This window comes from Coturnix japonica, chromosome 8 (genome assembly GCF_001577835.2).
Source record: "Coturnix japonica isolate 7356 chromosome 8, Coturnix japonica 2.1, whole genome shotgun sequence".
Classification (NCBI taxonomy): domain Eukaryota; kingdom Metazoa; phylum Chordata; class Aves; order Galliformes; family Phasianidae; genus Coturnix; species Coturnix japonica.
This window is the reverse complement of record NC_029523.1, coordinates 19,045,187-19,062,559: the sequence shown is the minus strand read 5'-3', so window position 1 is coordinate 19,062,559 and position 17,373 is coordinate 19,045,187. Positions and strand designations below refer to the sequence as shown.

The 17,373-nt window shown below is 54.9% G+C and overlaps 1 protein-coding gene across 2 annotated transcripts in view; it reads left to right on the top strand.

The window, feature by feature from the left end:
- Positions 1-278: 278 nt before the first annotated feature.
- Positions 279-17,373, top strand: part of LOC107317608 (phosphatidylinositol 3-kinase regulatory subunit gamma) — a 56,922-nt gene continuing 39,827 nt past the window's right edge. Inside the window, exons 1-7 of one of the 2 annotated variants that reach the window (XM_015870497.2) lie at positions 279-389; positions 1,014-1,542; positions 4,217-4,312; positions 4,531-4,608; positions 9,978-10,109; positions 10,846-11,047; positions 11,463-11,548. In XM_015870497.2, the coding sequence (XP_015725983.1) occupies positions 1,221-1,542; positions 4,217-4,312; positions 4,531-4,608; positions 9,978-10,109; positions 10,846-11,047; positions 11,463-11,548 (916 nt within the window). In that variant the 5' untranslated portion in view covers positions 279-389; positions 1,014-1,220. The remainder of the gene's footprint in view (positions 390-1,013; positions 1,543-4,216; positions 4,313-4,530; positions 4,609-9,977; positions 10,110-10,845; positions 11,048-11,462; positions 11,549-17,373) is intronic. The other variant, XM_015870498.2, reaches the window with a different exon arrangement.

The following is a 17,373-nucleotide window of genomic DNA, read 5'->3' as shown; positions in this document are numbered from 1 at the left end:
AGGGATGGGTACCCAGAGCATGGGTTGGATGCTGAGACATGCAGACCCGCAGCCCATCACCCCTACACCCCTAACACCTCATTGCCCCCCTTGCTCCAATATTAGGGCTGCCATCAGCTCCAGCCGATCCCGAGGGGACACTCCGGCTCACTCCATCCCCAGGATCACCTCCTCCCCTCACCGTGCGGGCAGGCAGGCGGCATCCCCCCCCCATCCCCCCCACCTTCACCGGCAGACCGGCCCCCCCCCGCCGCGCTGCGGTGCCGGCGGGCGGGAGGAGGGGACGCTGACATCACCGCCCGGCGCTGCTCGCAGGGGCCGGGCCGGCTCCGCTCCCGCTCCCCGCTCCCCGCTGCCGCCCCCCGGGACCGGGGCAGCCTCAGCGCCCGGTAAGACGAGGGGGGGGCAGCGGGCGAATGGGTGGACGGATGGATGGATGGATGGACAGACGGCTCAGTAACCGCCGGCATCCATCTCCCCGTAGGCAAGGAAGGTGGGGGGGGGGGTGGTGAAGGGGGGATTGGGATTTCCCTGCTGTTATGTGCCCGAGGGATATCCGTAAATAAATAAATAAATAAGTCCATTAATATATAGACAAATAAGTGAACTTTAATCCTAGAGGCAGAAGGGGTCTTTCGCCACCGTTATGTGTCTGAGAAATAATTTAAAAGCCATTAAGGGGGAAAAAAAAAAAAAAAAAAAAAAAAAAACCAAAAAAAAAAAAAAAAAGGAAAGAAAAAGAAAAAGAAAAACTAACAAGAACAAAAAAATGAAATCACTAAAATCCCGTATTTTTGCACAACCCCTTGTGCTGTTCCGGGGCTGCAGGGCGGCTGCTCAGCCCGTGTGTCTATTTTAAAAGCACGTTGCTTGATCTCTTGCCCTACTTTCCAGACTTGCTGTACTTTCTCGGTGCTCGGCAGCAGCAGTGCTGGCCCGGCCATGGCTGTGCCCAGCGCTGGGTGAGGGTACGGTGTGGGCTGGGGGCACTGATGTGCTGCATTTTACCCCAGCAGAGCTCCCCAGCACCGGGAGGATGAAGGGCAGAGGGAGACCGGGCTGAGGAGGGGACAGCGTGTAGGTCTGCGGCGTTTGCTCACCTCCACAGTGATCCCTGAGCCGACCTCACTGAGCATCAGCGTTTTGGGACTGGAGGAGTCCGGGTGCCCTCTCTGAGGCAGGATCTTTTCTTCCTCGCTGGCGTTCTCTGTTCCATCCCCATGGCCTCCTCGGAGGGGCTGCAGTACCGGGCGCTCTACGAATATAAGAAGGAGCGGGAGGAGGACCTGGCGCTGAGCCCCGGGGATGTGCTGACTGTCAGCAGGGCTGCACTACTTTCTGCCCCCAACTACAAGGATGGGGATGAGCGCAGCCCCCAGGGCTGGCTGCATGGCCTCAATGAGCGCACCAAGGAGCGTGGACACTTCCCCGGCACCTACGTGGAGTACCTGGGCCCCGTGTGCATCACCACCACCAAGGCCAAGGCTCGGCCATTGCCCCCGCCGCCCACTGGGAGCCCTGCGCCCACCGGCCAGCCCTGGGGTGAGTGTGGGGATGGGGGAATCCTAGGATGAATCACAGAATGGCTTGGGTTGGAAGGGACCTCAAAGATCATCTAGTTTCAGCTCCTGCACGCCATGGTCCTCTTTTCCTCTGGGATGTGACAGAGGAGACATTGCTGCTGTGCAGGGCTGTGGGAGCAGCACGGGCACCTGCTGGGGAGGAGTCCATCCCCCTCCAAAATATGGTTCCAGACAGCAGCAGTGGGACCACTCAGCCCTTGGGTTGATCAGGATGTGGGTCTGGGGGTGCACCCACTAGAAGGGCACAGGTGGACCCCAATAAGATGCTGGGAGATGCTTTTCTGCATCCCTCTGAAGCCGAGGGATGGGATCAGGAATAGCATCTACTGCAGGTTTCCAGGCTTTACTTTGCAACTGTTCCCAGTTGTGTAGGATCCAGCCTGGGATCTGGGCACGGAGCATCCCCCAGCTGCCCCCATCCCTCCCCCTCACAGCGGTGCTGCTGGTGACACCATCCCCAGCTGCCACCCTGCTGCCCATGGGCTTTGCCATGCAGCTCCTGCAGCTCCCTGCAAGCAGGGAGGCTGGGAGCCACCTCCATCTTCCCTTGCCAAAATGTGGGTGACCGTCCCCAGTTCATGTCCTGAATGCACCAAGGCAGCCGCAGTCCTGCTGCTCCTGCGGCACTGGTAAGGAGGAGTGAGCAGCTGTGTGCTGCCATCCTGGATGGGCAAACACGGCTCTGTGTTCCCTTCTCAGCTAAGCCCAGAGGCAAAGAAGCAGCCCTCTTCCCCAAGCTATTCAGAGGGCAGAGACCTATCAAACTCAGTGCTATAGGGCAGATATCTTGGGATCAAACCTGGTCACAGAGAGGGCTGTGGTCATCCATCACCAGCCTCTGGGTAATGCGAGCTGCCAGCCTGCATGGAAACAACTAGCAGGGGCTTGGCTGCACATCGGGGAATCCAAAACAGCAGCTTTTGTCCCAAAAAATCATTGCCTTGCATGTGAAGCCCAGGTGGGGTCTCCCACTGACTCCCCCAGGCCCCCAGCATGTCTTCAACCCACAGGCCCTCTCCTACACTGCACATATCAAGGTCTGGGCAAGTGGGAAATCAACTAAAATGAACGACATAGGTAAAACCAAGATGATTTTGCTAGAGCAAAGCCCGCTCCCGGCAGGGTTTGGGGCAGGGGTGCTGCCACCTATGGGCACCCTCTGTCCCTGTCCCCGCGGCCAGTGCCACCGCATGGGGATGTGATCGCCGTCTCCTGGCACTGGAGCACTGCGACAGGGGACATCTCTCTGCTGGACGATGAGTGGTACCATTCCATGTTGGTTTGAACTAAAATCCTCCAGCTGATGGGATTTTCACCATAATGAAAACTTCCAAAGTTCGGAGGTTTCTTTTGCAGGGCCAGCTGGGACCCAGACAGGGTGCCCTGGGTTTTCTCCAGCCAGAGGAAAGGCTCAGCTCACAAGGAGGGAAATGCATTTCTAAGCCATGCCCCAGAGCCAGGGCTGGAACCACAGGAAGGAATGGTCTTTTTAAAATCAAATAACTTTTTAAAAATGGCTTTGGTACAGAACCAGGTGCTGCTTGGTGCATGGGGCCTTCCTAGGAGCTTGGAGGCTGTTTTGCACCTGCTTGGTTGTCCCATGAACATCACCTCCAGGGCCTCTCAGTCATGTCTTCTGAATGAAAGAGGGAACAAATGCACAGAGTGAGCTGGCCATGCTGAGCTCAGCTTCTGTGGGAAGCACAGCACCTTTATTTAATTAACAATTATTTTTAATACAATTCCACTAAAAACTGATCAGCTGGCTGCATAAAACAGGCAGAGGAGCTCCTGAGACATCAGCTTCTGCAGATGTTGTATATTCCCCAGTGGTGGTCCCAGAAGGGACCTGGCATGGCCAAGCCAGGGGTGACAGCAGCACCTTCTATGCCATCAGTGATATCTCATTGAGGCATTCTATATGGCAACCTCAGGTGCATAACCTGCCCAGGTAGAGGTGTTCATCAGAAGGACTGATCCCAAACCAAGGAGTCTGGAGGGGAGAGAGATGGATGGATGGATGGATGGATGGATGGATGGATGGATGGATGGATGGATGGATGATGGATGGATGGTTGGGTGAGTGGGTGGATGGAGCATCCACAAACAGATTGATGTATCCTCTTGGGAAACGTCAATTGCATCATCGGTTGGAAGTGAGAGATTACTAAAAACAGAAAAGAAAGTAAAATGGACTATGGAGGCAGTTGTTATGGACTCACCTTCTCTCTGGATGGTGATACTGTGAAAACGGTGTCAAAACATGTACAGGTGGGGTTATGGTTCTTGTATTACCTAAGGACTCCACTCCTTGAATACTGTTTGAGGAACAAAACCTTGATGTTTAAAGCAGTCTCAGATGGCTCCAAAATTTCTGTACTGAGTTCAGAAAAGGCATTTAAATTCCCATTAAAGGATCACTGGGGGAACCATTAGGGAAAATAAATATGGATGGAAGGAAGGAAAGAAAAAAGGAGGGAAGGAAGAAAGAAATGAAAGAAGAGAGGAGGAAGAAGGAAAGGAAGGAAGGAAGAAATGGGGAAAGGAGGGAGGGAGGGAGGGAAGCAGTGCACACAACAAATGGCAGTGGAGGAAGCTCGCTTCAAGCCCCTCTCCCTGTCTCTCCCCAACAGGGCTCTCAGGGCAGGCAGAGCACACTGAGCAGCCAACACTCCCTGAGCAGGCACCGCTGACCATGGCCAGACTCATCGAGGCACTCGAAAAGCAAGGTATGGGCAGCCAAGGGGCAGTCACCCACTCGGCCCATGGTCACTGGTACACCTGGAGCACTGACAGAGCTGTCCCTCACTCTGAGTGTGCTGGTACCCATGCAGCAATGGCAGTGAGGGATCCTGCAGTGTGGGTCCCTCCTTGCTTCTATCACAGGCATGTCAGAGAGAGGATTTGAGGTTCTGCGACTGATCCCTGTCTCCCTGCTGCTCCACAGGTCTCGACAGTGAGCTGCTGTACCGATCAGACCCTGGTGTGCTGGGTGACACTGAGCTGAAGGAGGCTCTTCTGGCAGGTGAGTCCATGCTTGCATCCTTCCTTGCATCTCATGCGTGCTTGACCCCATCAGCATGGGCTGGATAAGTTTCCAACCTTTTTATGGCCCTGTGTTCAGATCACTGCCCACACTGAGCCCCCTGCACTCATCTGGTCCTGCTGGGATGCTGCCCATACAGATGCAACAGTGGGAACGGGACAGACTGCAGGGTGCTGGCACCCAGTGTCAGTGGTAGAAAGTAAAAGATTGTTAGTTTTGGCTACAGCCCTTTACTAGAAGCTGGATTGCAAACTTCTGAGGCTTCTATTTGAGAAACAGGGAGCGTGTGGGTGCAATAGAGAAAAAGGAAGGAGGAAAACTAAGTTCCTATTTGAGGAGATGGGGGACATGGGGGTTTGCTGCTGGATGTGGGGTGCACCAAGGCACCCCGTGCCCTGCTCCTGAGGGCGGCACTCAGGCTCCAGGCACAGCCCCGCAGTGCCTGAGCCGGCAGCAGCCGGACCGTGTTGCTGGGGAGAAGGGCTGTGATGAAATCGCTATATTAAGCAACATGACCTCATCGCTTCCCTGCTCTCAGCTGCAGAGTCTGTGCCGGGAGGGGGAACAGGCACCGCATGCCCCCAGTGCTCCCCATAGGGAATGGCTGCACAGGGGGGTGTGTGGGGGTCCCCCAGCTCACAGCAGGGGGGTGATGCTCAGCCCCGTGCAGGATGCAGACATCACTCCCCCTGCATCTTCCTGCAGGGTTTTGTAGCACTTGGGCTGTAAAACATCAGTGCTTAAAAGGGAGGTTGGGAGTGGGCACGATCTGCATGTGAAGGTCACACTTGGCCCCGTGCTCCCCGTGGTCTCCATCCCCATGGTCTGGACCCCATCTCTGTTGGCAAAAGTCAAGCTCAATTTCAGGGAATGGGGAGAAATCAGATATGGGAACCAAAAACTGCCTCAGCTGGGGAGAAAAGCAGGTGTGGGGAAGAGGTATTGGGGTCCCAGTGAATGCCCTATTCATGCTGCTGTCTGGCAGATGGAGAGGAAAAACTTCTAGAAACCACAAGGAAAAAGGAGAAGGGGCTGAAGTCGTTGGCTTTCAAACTCCCAGATCTTAATGTGTCTGAGAAAATGAAGCATCCCCTACACTACAAGAGCATCTCACGTTTGGACAGGGAGGGGGAAGCTCCTCTGGTTGTACACCCATAGCCTCCTGGCCGCCCCTATGTCTCCCCTAGAATGGCTCCCATGGGGACTGATGGTGTCTGCAGTTCTGGGGATGGGGACAGTGGTGGGGATGGGATGGGTCGAAGCAGCAAGTGCAGGTGGGAAAGGGGGCGGGGGGGGACATGTGTCCCCCAGCCCCAGAGCTGCCCCACTGCTCCAACACACTGAAATTTGTGGTAGTGGAATTCAGCCAGGTGCTGTCCCCACTGCCACGGGAGTAAGGCAGTGTCCTGCAGGAGGGGGACATCTGAACACAGGTGAGAGGATGGCTTTAGTACAGCTTTTAGATCAGAGATGTTGTGCGCTGAACAATGGAGTTGGGGTGATGCCGCTGTTTGATGACACTGCCCATAGGCACGAGATGTGCAAGCCCCTCCTGCTTTGACAGGTGATGTCCTCTCCCCCTGCACTGTCTCCGGGTCCCAATCTGGAGCTGCCTTCTCCTCGTGACTGCGCTGAAGCAGCCACTTGGCAGGAGCTGCCGGGTGCCAGGGAGAATCCCGCAGCAGCAGAGTGGATTGGAGCCGCTGTCTCCAGGCGAGCGGTGCCGTGCGGTGCCATACTGCTGTCCTTCCTGCTTTGATCTCCGGCCCCAGCACAGCACAGTCTGCCTGGAGACACGCTCACGTGCCCAGGAATTAGGTCAGGGCTCGGTGGGGATTAGCGGTGGCGGTGGGCTCTGCGAGCTGCTGCTGGGCAGAATGCAGTGGGTAGGAGCAGGGTGCTCGCATCACTCCCCAGCATCAGTGCGTGGTGGGGGCTGTGTCCCCCCATTCTCTTCTCTAAGGGATGGAGCCTCCAAGAACTCCAGTGTCCCCACGCCATGCTGTCAGCCCTGCCATAATGACTTCACTCCATGCACCCCAGTGCCTGCGGCTCTGCTCTTCGTTTGTACCTGTAAATAAACCCCGCAGCGGTCAAAGCCTGGGAGGATGCATGAGTTCATCTGTTATATTTGGTGGGGATGAAAGAAGGGTGAATTAGTGGCAGTGGCCGCCCGTGACTCATGCCTCACGCCTTCCCCATCTCGGCTCCAGGGAGGGGTCCCAGTGCTCCAAACCGGGGTACACGGTGGGGAAAAACCCAGCCAGGGCTGCAGGAGCTCAGGGCAGGGCTGTGCCGCAGCCACCAAGCGCAGGGTGACCACAGGGCTGGCACAGGGACGTGACAATAAGGCTGAGTCAAAGGCAGGGAAATTCCACAGGGAAATCCCCCAAGCGGGATGGATATTTGGGAGGCTCCGAGATCAGGTCCTTGGGCAGGCATGGATGGCAAGAAAGGTCCTGATTTAATCCTCATTCAGTTCTGGATGTCAAAATTTGGGGTACCACTGTGCCACGGGGACCTCAGACCCAGAGGCATCACACTGCAGTTCAGCCCATGCCATTCCCTGCAGATATTGAGCACACGGGATCCCTGAGCTGGCAGTGGGATATGGGATGCAGCCGTTACCTCTGGCCACATGCATGGCACAAATGGGGCAGAATGGCTGCTTCCCAGGCTCCATTCAGTCCTCTTGTTCCCATAACCCCCAGCCCCTTCTGGGCCATGCCAAGCATCCTCCTCCTTTCTTTTTGCCGCAATTTAGGCATGCACCATGGGGCTGTCTTACTCACAGCTCCCTGCTGCAGCTGCCAGAGGGATCCTGTCATTTCCCACCCAACCTGACTCAGCCTCAGCCCCCTGCCCCACAGGGGGCTTCCCTTGTTCTGCAATGCAGGGTCTCACATCACACAGGAAGCAAAAGGGAGCCCCCAGCCTTTCTCCCTTTCTGGGGTGCTCCCATGTGCATGCCATGCCCTGTGCTTAGGGGGTTGCTATGGGGCTGAGGTAGGCTTCTGGGGGCTTGAGGGGTGTTTTACTGCTTTGTGGCACCAGATGGGGTCCCTCTGTCCTTGCACATGTGCTGGGGAGAGGACAGGGATCTCCAGGAAAAGGCTGGAACATCTGGAGAGCGTGGGGGACCGTGACTCATTCTGCAGCATCATTAGCTTCTTACGGGGTTATCATCTCCCTGTGATAGCAGAGCGGGGGCAGCTCCCTGCCCACTCTTCCCTTTAAACCTTCCCAGCTGCCAACCGAGCATCCCAAGGGGCACAGCTCCAGGCACCCCAAAGCCAGCACCAGGGACAGGAGTTAGGGCAGGGGACATGCCCAGGAGGCTGTGGGCACCAGAGTAGGGGCATTTCTGTCTGAGCAACTGAGACTGAATGGGAGCAGTCCCACCTGAAAGTAATTGCTGGCAGCAGGGTAACCCCCCTCCGGTCTCCCCACTGCAGATCTCTCTGGGTGCAAGGATGTTTTCCAGTCTTGCTTTGATATCGGCTGAGTCTTCCCTTTGAACACACCCCTAAGCCCATGCCCAGTTATGCAAATGAGCTAATTAGACCATAGCAGAGCCACAGGCTAATTGCCTCGGGCAGCACCCGTTGGCATCCCCTTCCCTGCACAGAACAGGCGGCGGCTGCTCTCCCCAATCTGCATGAGCATCGTTTGATGGATCCCCAGTGAGACCTCCATGGTGGGATGTGCCCATCCAGGGCAGATGCAGGAGGGATTCTGGCATGGAAATGATGTCTGAGAGCAAATCAACTGGAGGGCTGGAACAGGTTTGGGGTTTGGCTGTTGCTGCCCGTTTGCCCATCATCCTCAAAGCTGAAGTGTTTCAGCCAAACACAGGGGTTGGAGCATCTCATGGGACACTGGTGGCCGGTAGGGAGGCTACAATTGTGCAGTTTGGTGATGGGAACGTGACAGACAAACCCTTCCCATGGGCACTTGTCCATTTCTCCCCATTTCCCCATCTCCCTACTGGCATCCTGCACACGGTCCCATCCTCATGCTTTTTTTTGACCTGGGTCATGATGGTGCAGTAGCTTTTGTCACAGCCAGCCTGTCAGGCTCAGGGCTGGTTTGTGGCTAGCGGGGTGCTTGCTTCTGAAGATGAGGTAGCGTCTCCAGCCTCTGGGTTAAAGGCTTTGCCTTGGGATTGTTCAATCTGTTTGCTTTCCGGTCACTGAGCCAAGAGCCAGGCACTGTAGCCCTGTTGGTAAGGGACTTGCCATGGATTGTGTTCCTGGAGCAGCTGGACAGGGAAATGGGCACCATCCTGGTGAGGATGTTCTGGGGGAGCTGCTCTCCAAGCACACACTAAGAGGGCGGATGGGAAGAGAAGACCCAGCTCAGAATGCTCAAATCCTGATAAGGGTTTGGGTGCTCCATGGCCTGCCCTCAGGAAATACAGTTTTCCACCATTTGGGGCTTGCAATCTATGGCTGGTTGAAGTGCTTGGAGGCTCAAAGCATTTATTTGCTTGAAAATGCTGAGGGTTTGGAGATGGAGCACCTCGCCAAACACTCCTGCTTTCCACAGAGCTGCATCTGGGGATAAAAATTCAGAGAGAGGGGAAAGGAAGGGTGTTCAGGACATGGCAAACCCAATGCCTTGCTTCTAGACCACGGCCATGTAGGGCCTGAAACACCATCATCAAGAAAATGCACAGTTTGGTCCTTGTTCTGATATTCTCCTTCAGAGGAGAGCAGTTCAGTTCCTATAAATGCACCGTCTCAATTGGTCCCAAATACCTTGGGACTTCCTCCCCACCCCGCTCCAACATTTCTTCTGTGAGGAACATTTCAAAACCTTCATGTTTGGCTCCAGTTCGGATCAGGATCCAGATTTTGAAACCTCAGCATCTTTGCCAAAGGGGATGAGTTCCCCCCAGCAGCTGGCTGGGCTGGGACCTCCAAGACAAACACATGAGGCAATGCCTCGACAGACAGCTGAAGTAATGTCCCCCTGGTGAATCTGGCCATGGGGCTCCAATGGAGCACGGGACACGTTTCCCAAGGGCTGACCCCATTTTGGGATGATCTCAGCCTTCCTCACATGCTTTGCCGCAGTCATGGGGTTGTGCAGCATTGCATCATTCCATAGAATCACATTAAGGTTGGAAAAGACCTGTAAGGTCATCCAGTCCAACCGGCAACCCATCCCCACCATGCCCACACACAGAGCCACAGAATCACTAAAGGCTGGCAGAAAATTCTATGATAATCAATTGACCCATCACAACCATTGGTGCCTGATGTCTGTAGTGGACTTAGGGGCTCAGCCCACCCTATGGGTGCTGTCTCATGGCGGGAGGCTCAGAGCTCCTGGATCTCTTGCAGATGCCTCAGACGTGGACTTGGAGCTGTACGATGCCCAGACACTGGCAGAGACCCTGAAGTGGTACCTGCAGGAGCTGCCAGTCCCCCTTGTCCCTCCCACGCTCTGCAGCGACCTGCTCTGTATGGCTCAAGGTAAGAAGAGCTGGGCTCTCCCTGTGTTTTATGGGGTGGAGGAGTTTTGAAAACCTCTAGTATTTCTTCCCCTCATTCTCTGGAGACGCTGGAGACCAGGGGCACATCCCAAGGTGGGCAGCTGGCAGCATCCCATGCTACACATGGCAAATTCTGAGGAAGCAAAGTGAGAGCAGTAGGCACAGGATCCCCAAGAGAGAACCATCTGAGCTATGAGTTGTGGGGCCGCATATCTATGACACTAATACATACCATGGTCCCCGTGTCCTGAGTGGGGGAGTTGTTTGTGAGGGCAGAAGGGATCATGGGGAAGGCTCTGCCTGAGTGAGGATGTGGATGGATGGCACAGCCCCATGCAGGAATGGTGCCAGCAGAAATACTGCTGAGCTGGGGGCACCTGGACGCTGCCTTCCCATTCCCCTTTGGAGAGGAGAAATCAAAGGCTGCCTCCATTCCAAGGATGAAGAAGCAATTAGGAAGCAATTAGCTGGGTTAAGCAGTTTCAAAGGGAAGCACCTTCCCTCACAGCCCAATCCTTCCCCTTGCAGTCCAGTCCTGCAAGGAGCAGAGGCAAAACTCCAGGGCTTCCAGAATACCAAGAAGCAAAACTTTTGGGAGAGGGGTCCTGTGCTCTCCAGGATCCAGCCCCAAAACATGACAAGTGGGAAGGTCTCTTCATCATGCAATATCTTGCATCCCTCATGGCAATGACAGGAGGTTCTTTCCTCTGCTGCAGAGACCCTGAGCATGGAGGAGTGTGGGCAGCGTGCCCGAGCCCTGCTGGCCCCCCCAGCTCTGCCACAGCCCCACATGCTCCTGTTGCAGGAGCTCATCCAGCACTTCAGCAACCTCTGCCAGGCTGCCTGCAAGAACCGGCTGTCAGCACAGCTGCTCGGGGAGCTCTTTGGGGAGCTGCTCCTCCGCCCTGCATCCTCCAGGTGAGACCCCTCGGCCATACATGTCCCACAGGTGTCGGGAATGCTGTATGGAAACGTGTGGGTTGGAAGGCAATTTCCTAAAATCATTAAGGTTGGAAAAGACCACTAATATCACCCAGCCCAACCTGCCCCACCATGCCCACTGACCACATCCCTCAGTGCCACATCCTCATGACTCCTGAACACCTCCAGGGACGGTGACCCCACCACCTCCCTGAGCAGCCTGTGCCACTGCAGCACTGCTCTTTCTGAGAGGAATTTTTTCCTAATATCCAACCTGAACCTGCCCTAGTGCAACCTGAGTCCATTATCTCTCCAAGCATCACCTCCTTACATGATTTGGGGTGGTCAACTCAGGGACCTTTGGGGACACCAAGCTGCTGTCACCCTCACACTCACCCTAATGTCCTTGCAGCACCGAGGCAAACCCTGAGCTCTGTGCAAGGATCATCGAGTCACTCATTGTGTCTAGCGAGGTGGCCGTGGTGCCAGCAGCTCCTGGTAAGTGATACCTGGATGAGGGGTCAGAACTGGTGGCATGGCCTGGGGGCAGGCACGCGTGGTCCTCTGTGGGTTTGGGGGAAGGAAGAGGCTCAGTGTGTTGCTTGTCTGGTTGTGATTTGTGGTGGTTTAAGCCCCAGCCCTCGGCTGGCCACATCCCAGTGCTGTGACTGTCCTGCCTAGTGGCACCTTGTGCTCATCATTGCTGGACTGCAGCAGGTGCTGCTGGTACTGGTCCAACACCCAGGATGGATGGATGGATGCAGTAGGGAGGAAAGGTGCTGGTGGCCCAAACTGCAGACCCTGAGGACCACAGAGGTCCATCCCTGTGGGATCCCCATCCCCATCCCCACACTGAGCCACCCAGGAGCTGCAGCTGCTTCCAGCCTTTCTGCCTTGTAATATGTCTGGTCCCTGTCATCGCCTCAGGTCCCTGCAGGGTGGCCAGGCCAGGCAGGATTACAGCTCCTAATATTGCTCATAAATCAGCCCTTCAGACTTGTCAGCTGATCTCTTCCCTGCTGATCCAGATGTTGGACAGCTGCAGCTGTCCCTGGGCTCTGGGCAATAGTGATATCTCCATTGCTGTCCCCGTACCCTGAGGTGACACTGGTCATCCCTACCCTTCTCTGAGCAGGGGGTGGCTGAAATTCAGTGGATCCCCATCCCCTTTTTGGGTCCACGTTGCCACTGGGGACACGTAATCACGAGCCAGGCAGTCATGCCATCGCTGCGTGCCACCGGACAGGTCCTGCTGCTCTCCATATCCAAAAGGAGGAGGTCATTACCCAACTGTCATCACATTAGGATGTTGGGAAGCTTAATTAAATGCCTGCAAAGCACTTTGGGGAGCTGCGGTGCTATATATAAAGAGCGAAGAATTATTATTAGGCAGGGGCTGTGCACCTTGGCCCAGTCCGTGGCCTCACCCCCCCACGTCCCGGCACCGATATTATTTTGGGGGTGTATGTGGAGCCGCCGCTTTCTAATTCTCGCTGTCAAATGGCTATAAATACCCAGCAATAACACGGCAGTGTGTGCAAACAGCCCGGGAATAGGAGCCGGGAGCTGACATGGAGGAAACCACGCTGTGACCTCATCCTGACTCAGGCATAAATATACCTGGTGGCAGTGGGGCGTGGGGCCCCACGGGTATGGGGACAGTGGCAGTGAGGTCACCTGTAGAATAGGTGACCCTGGGGGCTCTGCCAGTACGTGGGCTGGGGCTGCATCCAGAGCTCCTCACTGTGCCCTCCAGCATGGCCCCAAAGCCATACCAGTGCAGGGACATGGGGATGTTTGGGGACCTGGGGGGCACACAGAGCCTGGTGCAGGACCCCTAGCCCTGGGGCTGGTTCCCAGTCTGGGTGAGGGGGAGGGAAGACAGAGGGAAGCAGTGATGTAAATACCGGCTCAGCTGAAGGAAGATGACTTCATCTCCTTTTCCTCTCCTGCTGCTATTTATAGGCACTTTAATTTACTCCCCTTTGCTTTATTATCTCCCCAGCAAGCCGTTAGCCCTCAGACAGCAGGATGCCTTTACTCACCATGCAGCAAAGACTTGAGAAAGAAAAAAAAAACCCAACACAACAAAAACAAACAAACAAAAAACCCCACACATAGAAAAGCCAAACATGGGGGCAGGAGGCAGGCAAAGCAGAGCATTGGGAGCACCGCTATTCCTTGCCCAAGCTTTGGAGAGAAAATGTGACCACTTCAGCTCCTTTGTGAGAAAAAGCAGGGATGAGGTGTCCCCATTCCAGAGAAGGGTTTGGCAGAGCACAGCCTGGGTAGTTTCCAAGCCCAGGTCCTGCTTGGGGCTGTGCTGCTGGCAGGGGACAGGGCCAGCTGTCCTGGTCCACGGCAGTCACCCCTTCGTCACTGTCTATGTGTCTGTCCTGTAGCCGCGACGCACTGCTCAGTGTGCCAGGAAGGGAAGAGGAGCAATGAGCAGGAAAAGGGATTGGAGTTATAAATACTGTGGGGGCATCTCCTGCTGTCCCCGAGAGTGTGACGGAGTGGTGGCAGGGCAGCAAGCGGATGGCAGCGGGGACGCTTTGCTTTCAGGCGGTATTTTGGGATGCAGCCATGAGCAGCCAGAACTTGGCTTGGGAAATCAGCCTCAGAGTGCCTGTGAGACAGCCGAAAGGAAGGGGGCGAGCCTTGCCCTGGCCAGAGCATCTCCAGGCTGCACTGTCCCTCTAATGCCCCTTCCCTTTGGGTTGGTGGTGGGGAGTCCCTGAGCAGCAGAGGGTGTTAAAAAAAATGGGAAAAACTCATCCTAAAACTGCATGGAGTGGGCAAACAGAGGCTACTTGTCCCATGTGCAGATGTCTGGTTCTGGCTCCTGTCATCTGAAGATAATACAGTGCAAACAAATTAACTCTGGGGAGGGGGGGTGGGGGGGAAGAGAGAGAGCAAGAGCCTAGCTAGCAACATGAGATAGGGAGAGCAGCTAAAAATAACAGATCCCCCAAGGCACGGGGAGAAACACGACAAGGATGTGCACACTTGCAATCCCAGAAGGAGCCTCTCGCCTCTCCAGCTGCTCTGGCCCGAGTGAAGATGAGGCAGTGAGAGGGGAAAGCCTCTGGGTTGGCCGAGCCTAAGGGATGGCCAAACCTCTGGGATGGCTGAGCCTAGGGGATGACCAAACCGTCCCAGTGCTTCCCACTAGTGCTGGAGATGGCCCCATTTCCTACACAGAGTGTGGGGATGAAGAAAAGGATTTCTGCTCACTACCTTGATAAGCTGAGCTGGGGGAAGTTGTCAGTGCTGTCATTTTGGTGGCTGAGCTGAGCTGAGGTCTCTGTTAGCACTCCCCCTCCTCCATTTTGTATCAGATTCTCATGCTGCTCCCACAGTATCCTCACAGTGTGGATGGAGCCCAAGCTCTGCCAGCATCCCTAAGGATGCAGCAGAAGATGGGGTATCCCAAGCACGCAGGATACCCTCTGCTGGGAGGCGTGCCTGACCCACTTGCTTCATTCTTCAGTCAGATGCCAGTGGGAGACCCCAGTGGTGCTGCCTTCATGGCTAATTTTAGCCTGTGTTTAATTAATGATGGAGTGAGGAGGGTGGCAGCAAGAAGGTGAGCCCAGCCCCTGCATGCTGCTGGAGGAGAGGAATAGGGGTGATGTGCAGGGACGTGGTGTGCGACAGCAGGACCAGTTACCAGCGGAAGCATCACTCTGCTCAGATTGAAGCCCTTTTCCTCCTCAGCCATGTGGCCGGGGCTGATAAGGGGTCAGGGAAACCCACAGTATTGTGCTGCCAAACAATAATGCTGGGGAGGAAGGGGCTGGGGTGAGGACTGAGCCCCTCCATGCGCTTGGTGGAAATAATTCCCCGCTTTCTGGCTAATGTTTTGGGATGGCTGAAGCAAGTATCACCCTCCTGGTTTGGGGCTGAGCCCAGTGTGATCGTGGTGGTGTCAACGGGGTGGCAGTGCCTGGTGGCTGCCGGTGACACAGTTATTCTCCAGGCCTGCCCAGCTTTAAAATCTATTAATGTCACTTGGCCGATCGAGCCGGGAGCCGCACAGGCAGCTGAAATGCTGGGGCACAGATCAGATCAGAGCAGGATTTCAATTACAGTAATCAAAGGTGACACAGATAAGGAACCTCTGCTCTATGAAACCACGACAGCTGTCCTCTGGCTCAAACCAGTGTGCAGTGAGAGCGGCTCCATCAAAATCACTGAAGTGGTACTTGGGTAAAATTGGATTGCGAATCCATTTTCATCTGGCATGGTGGAAAACGCTTTCCCTGTGCTCCCTGGGGAAGAAAAGCAGCTTCCTAGAGGGGAACAAGCACGGCAGAGGGGACATTGCCCCACATCCCTGCAGTGCGCCCAGGACAGCTGATGCTGGAGATAACCAGAGGCTCAGGTGCATTGAGCTTGGTGCTCTCCAGGAAGCCCTGGCCATGTTTTGGGGACACCAAGCAGAAAAATCATAGAATCTCAGAATGGGTTGGATGAGAAGGGAAGTTAAAGCCCCCAAAGTTCCAAATCCTGCCATGGGCTGGATGCTTCTCTCCTGGATGCCTGGGGCTCCATCCAGGCTGGTGCTGGGTACCACCAGGGATGGGGCATTCACAGCTCCCTGGGCAGCTGTGCTGGCTTTGATCTGTTAGGTAGGAGTCAACTAGAAACAAAGTTTGGGGCATTCTGGATCTTGGTAAAAGCTGAACTTATAGTTTAGGGCATTGCAGAACACCCAAACCGCCCTGCTACCTTTTTGGTCCAGTGGCCCAGAGGTCCTCAGTGTTGGCTACTCAGCTTCTGCTCTCTTGGCCCATTTCTTCCATTTGAAGAAACACTGGGGAGGGATCTGCAGTGGTGGGGGTTTTGGTAATGCCCCACTTGGCCAGCCCCACTCAGTGTTCAGGGACCAGCCATAAACTTCTATCCTCTGTGCATTTATCAGCACAGCTCTGCACCGTCGCCTCTACCAGCTGTTGCCATAAAAGCATTAAACTGAAACATCTGGAGTACCTCAGCATGAGAAACCCAAGTGTTCTGGGGTCCAGAACAGCATGGATGATCCAAGACAAATTCCTGAGCCAACAGGCTCGACCTGAGCCCGTTCCTTCCAGCCAGAAGCCGATCCAAGTGGCTTCATCCCTGCTGTTAGTGGAGCATCCAGCTCTTACTTTTCCCATGAAGAAAGAAATAGAAACCCCCCAATGTGTGCGGCACATCTCTTCCTAGAGCTCAAGAGTCCCTTTATTATAAGAAGGGTGGATGCAGGATCAGGGGTTTTGCTATCCGGATTCCTTCTGGGCACCTCCTGCTTGCCCGTGGCCCTTCAGTGCTGCCTTTCGGCAATTAATCCGGGCATGCTTTACTTTAATGAGTCTCCCCACTTTAAATTATAAATGGCCCTCGGCATGTGTGCACACAAATGCACGTGTGTGTGTGGAGAATCCTTTAAGGCCATCATTAGCCGTAATTAGCGGGATCTGTCACTCATCTTTGGCAGTTAACGATGAAGCCCCGAGTCACAGGGATCCGGCGGCGGATAAAATAAACACGATTTCAAACAGTTTGGAAATAACAAGCCCTTATTAATCAGACAAGCCCCAAAGGGGAGTGCTTGGAAAAGCAGCAGCATCTCTGCCATCTCCACACATGGAGCTGGGGGGCTCTGATACCCCATCCTGCTCCATCCCTAAAATATGGGTTTGGAATGTGCTAAGTCTTGATGATTTTAAGCAGGCAAAATCCACCCAAAAAGTGCTCCTGCACAGGTCTTCTCTGGGTGAAAGGTTTGATTCTGGCCCTGGATGTATTACAGGAGCACACAGGAGGCAATGGAAGCATCCCCAGGGTCCCACGGCACAAAGTAGAGCAGGATCTGGGGACAGGGCTGGCATGAAGAATGTTTCCTAGGGAGCAAGGGGAGCTGGGGAGGTTTTTAGCTGTCACAGCTGCAGCTAAATCACAGCAAATAGGAGGGGAATGGGACACACGAGTCTGGATTATATTACAAAGGAGCAGTCCATCATTGGGTATTTAAAATAATCCGCTTAGATGCACAGTAGCAGATTTGGAGTGCTAAGGGAATTGAAGGAGCTGTGGCTTTGCAAGGCTGGATCAGATCTAGTGAAGATGCCACTTAGGACAGCTGCAGGGGACAGGCACATGGCCCCATAGCCCAATGAGGCAGCCACCGGGCTGTGTTCAAGGTGACACTGGTGATGCTGGGATGGGTGACAATATCCCATGGCATTTTCCTGGGATACACAGAGGATTTGGTCCCTCTATGGCTGATGCTGAGCCCCACACATTCAAGCATGGTGAAATGGCTCTACAGTGGGAAT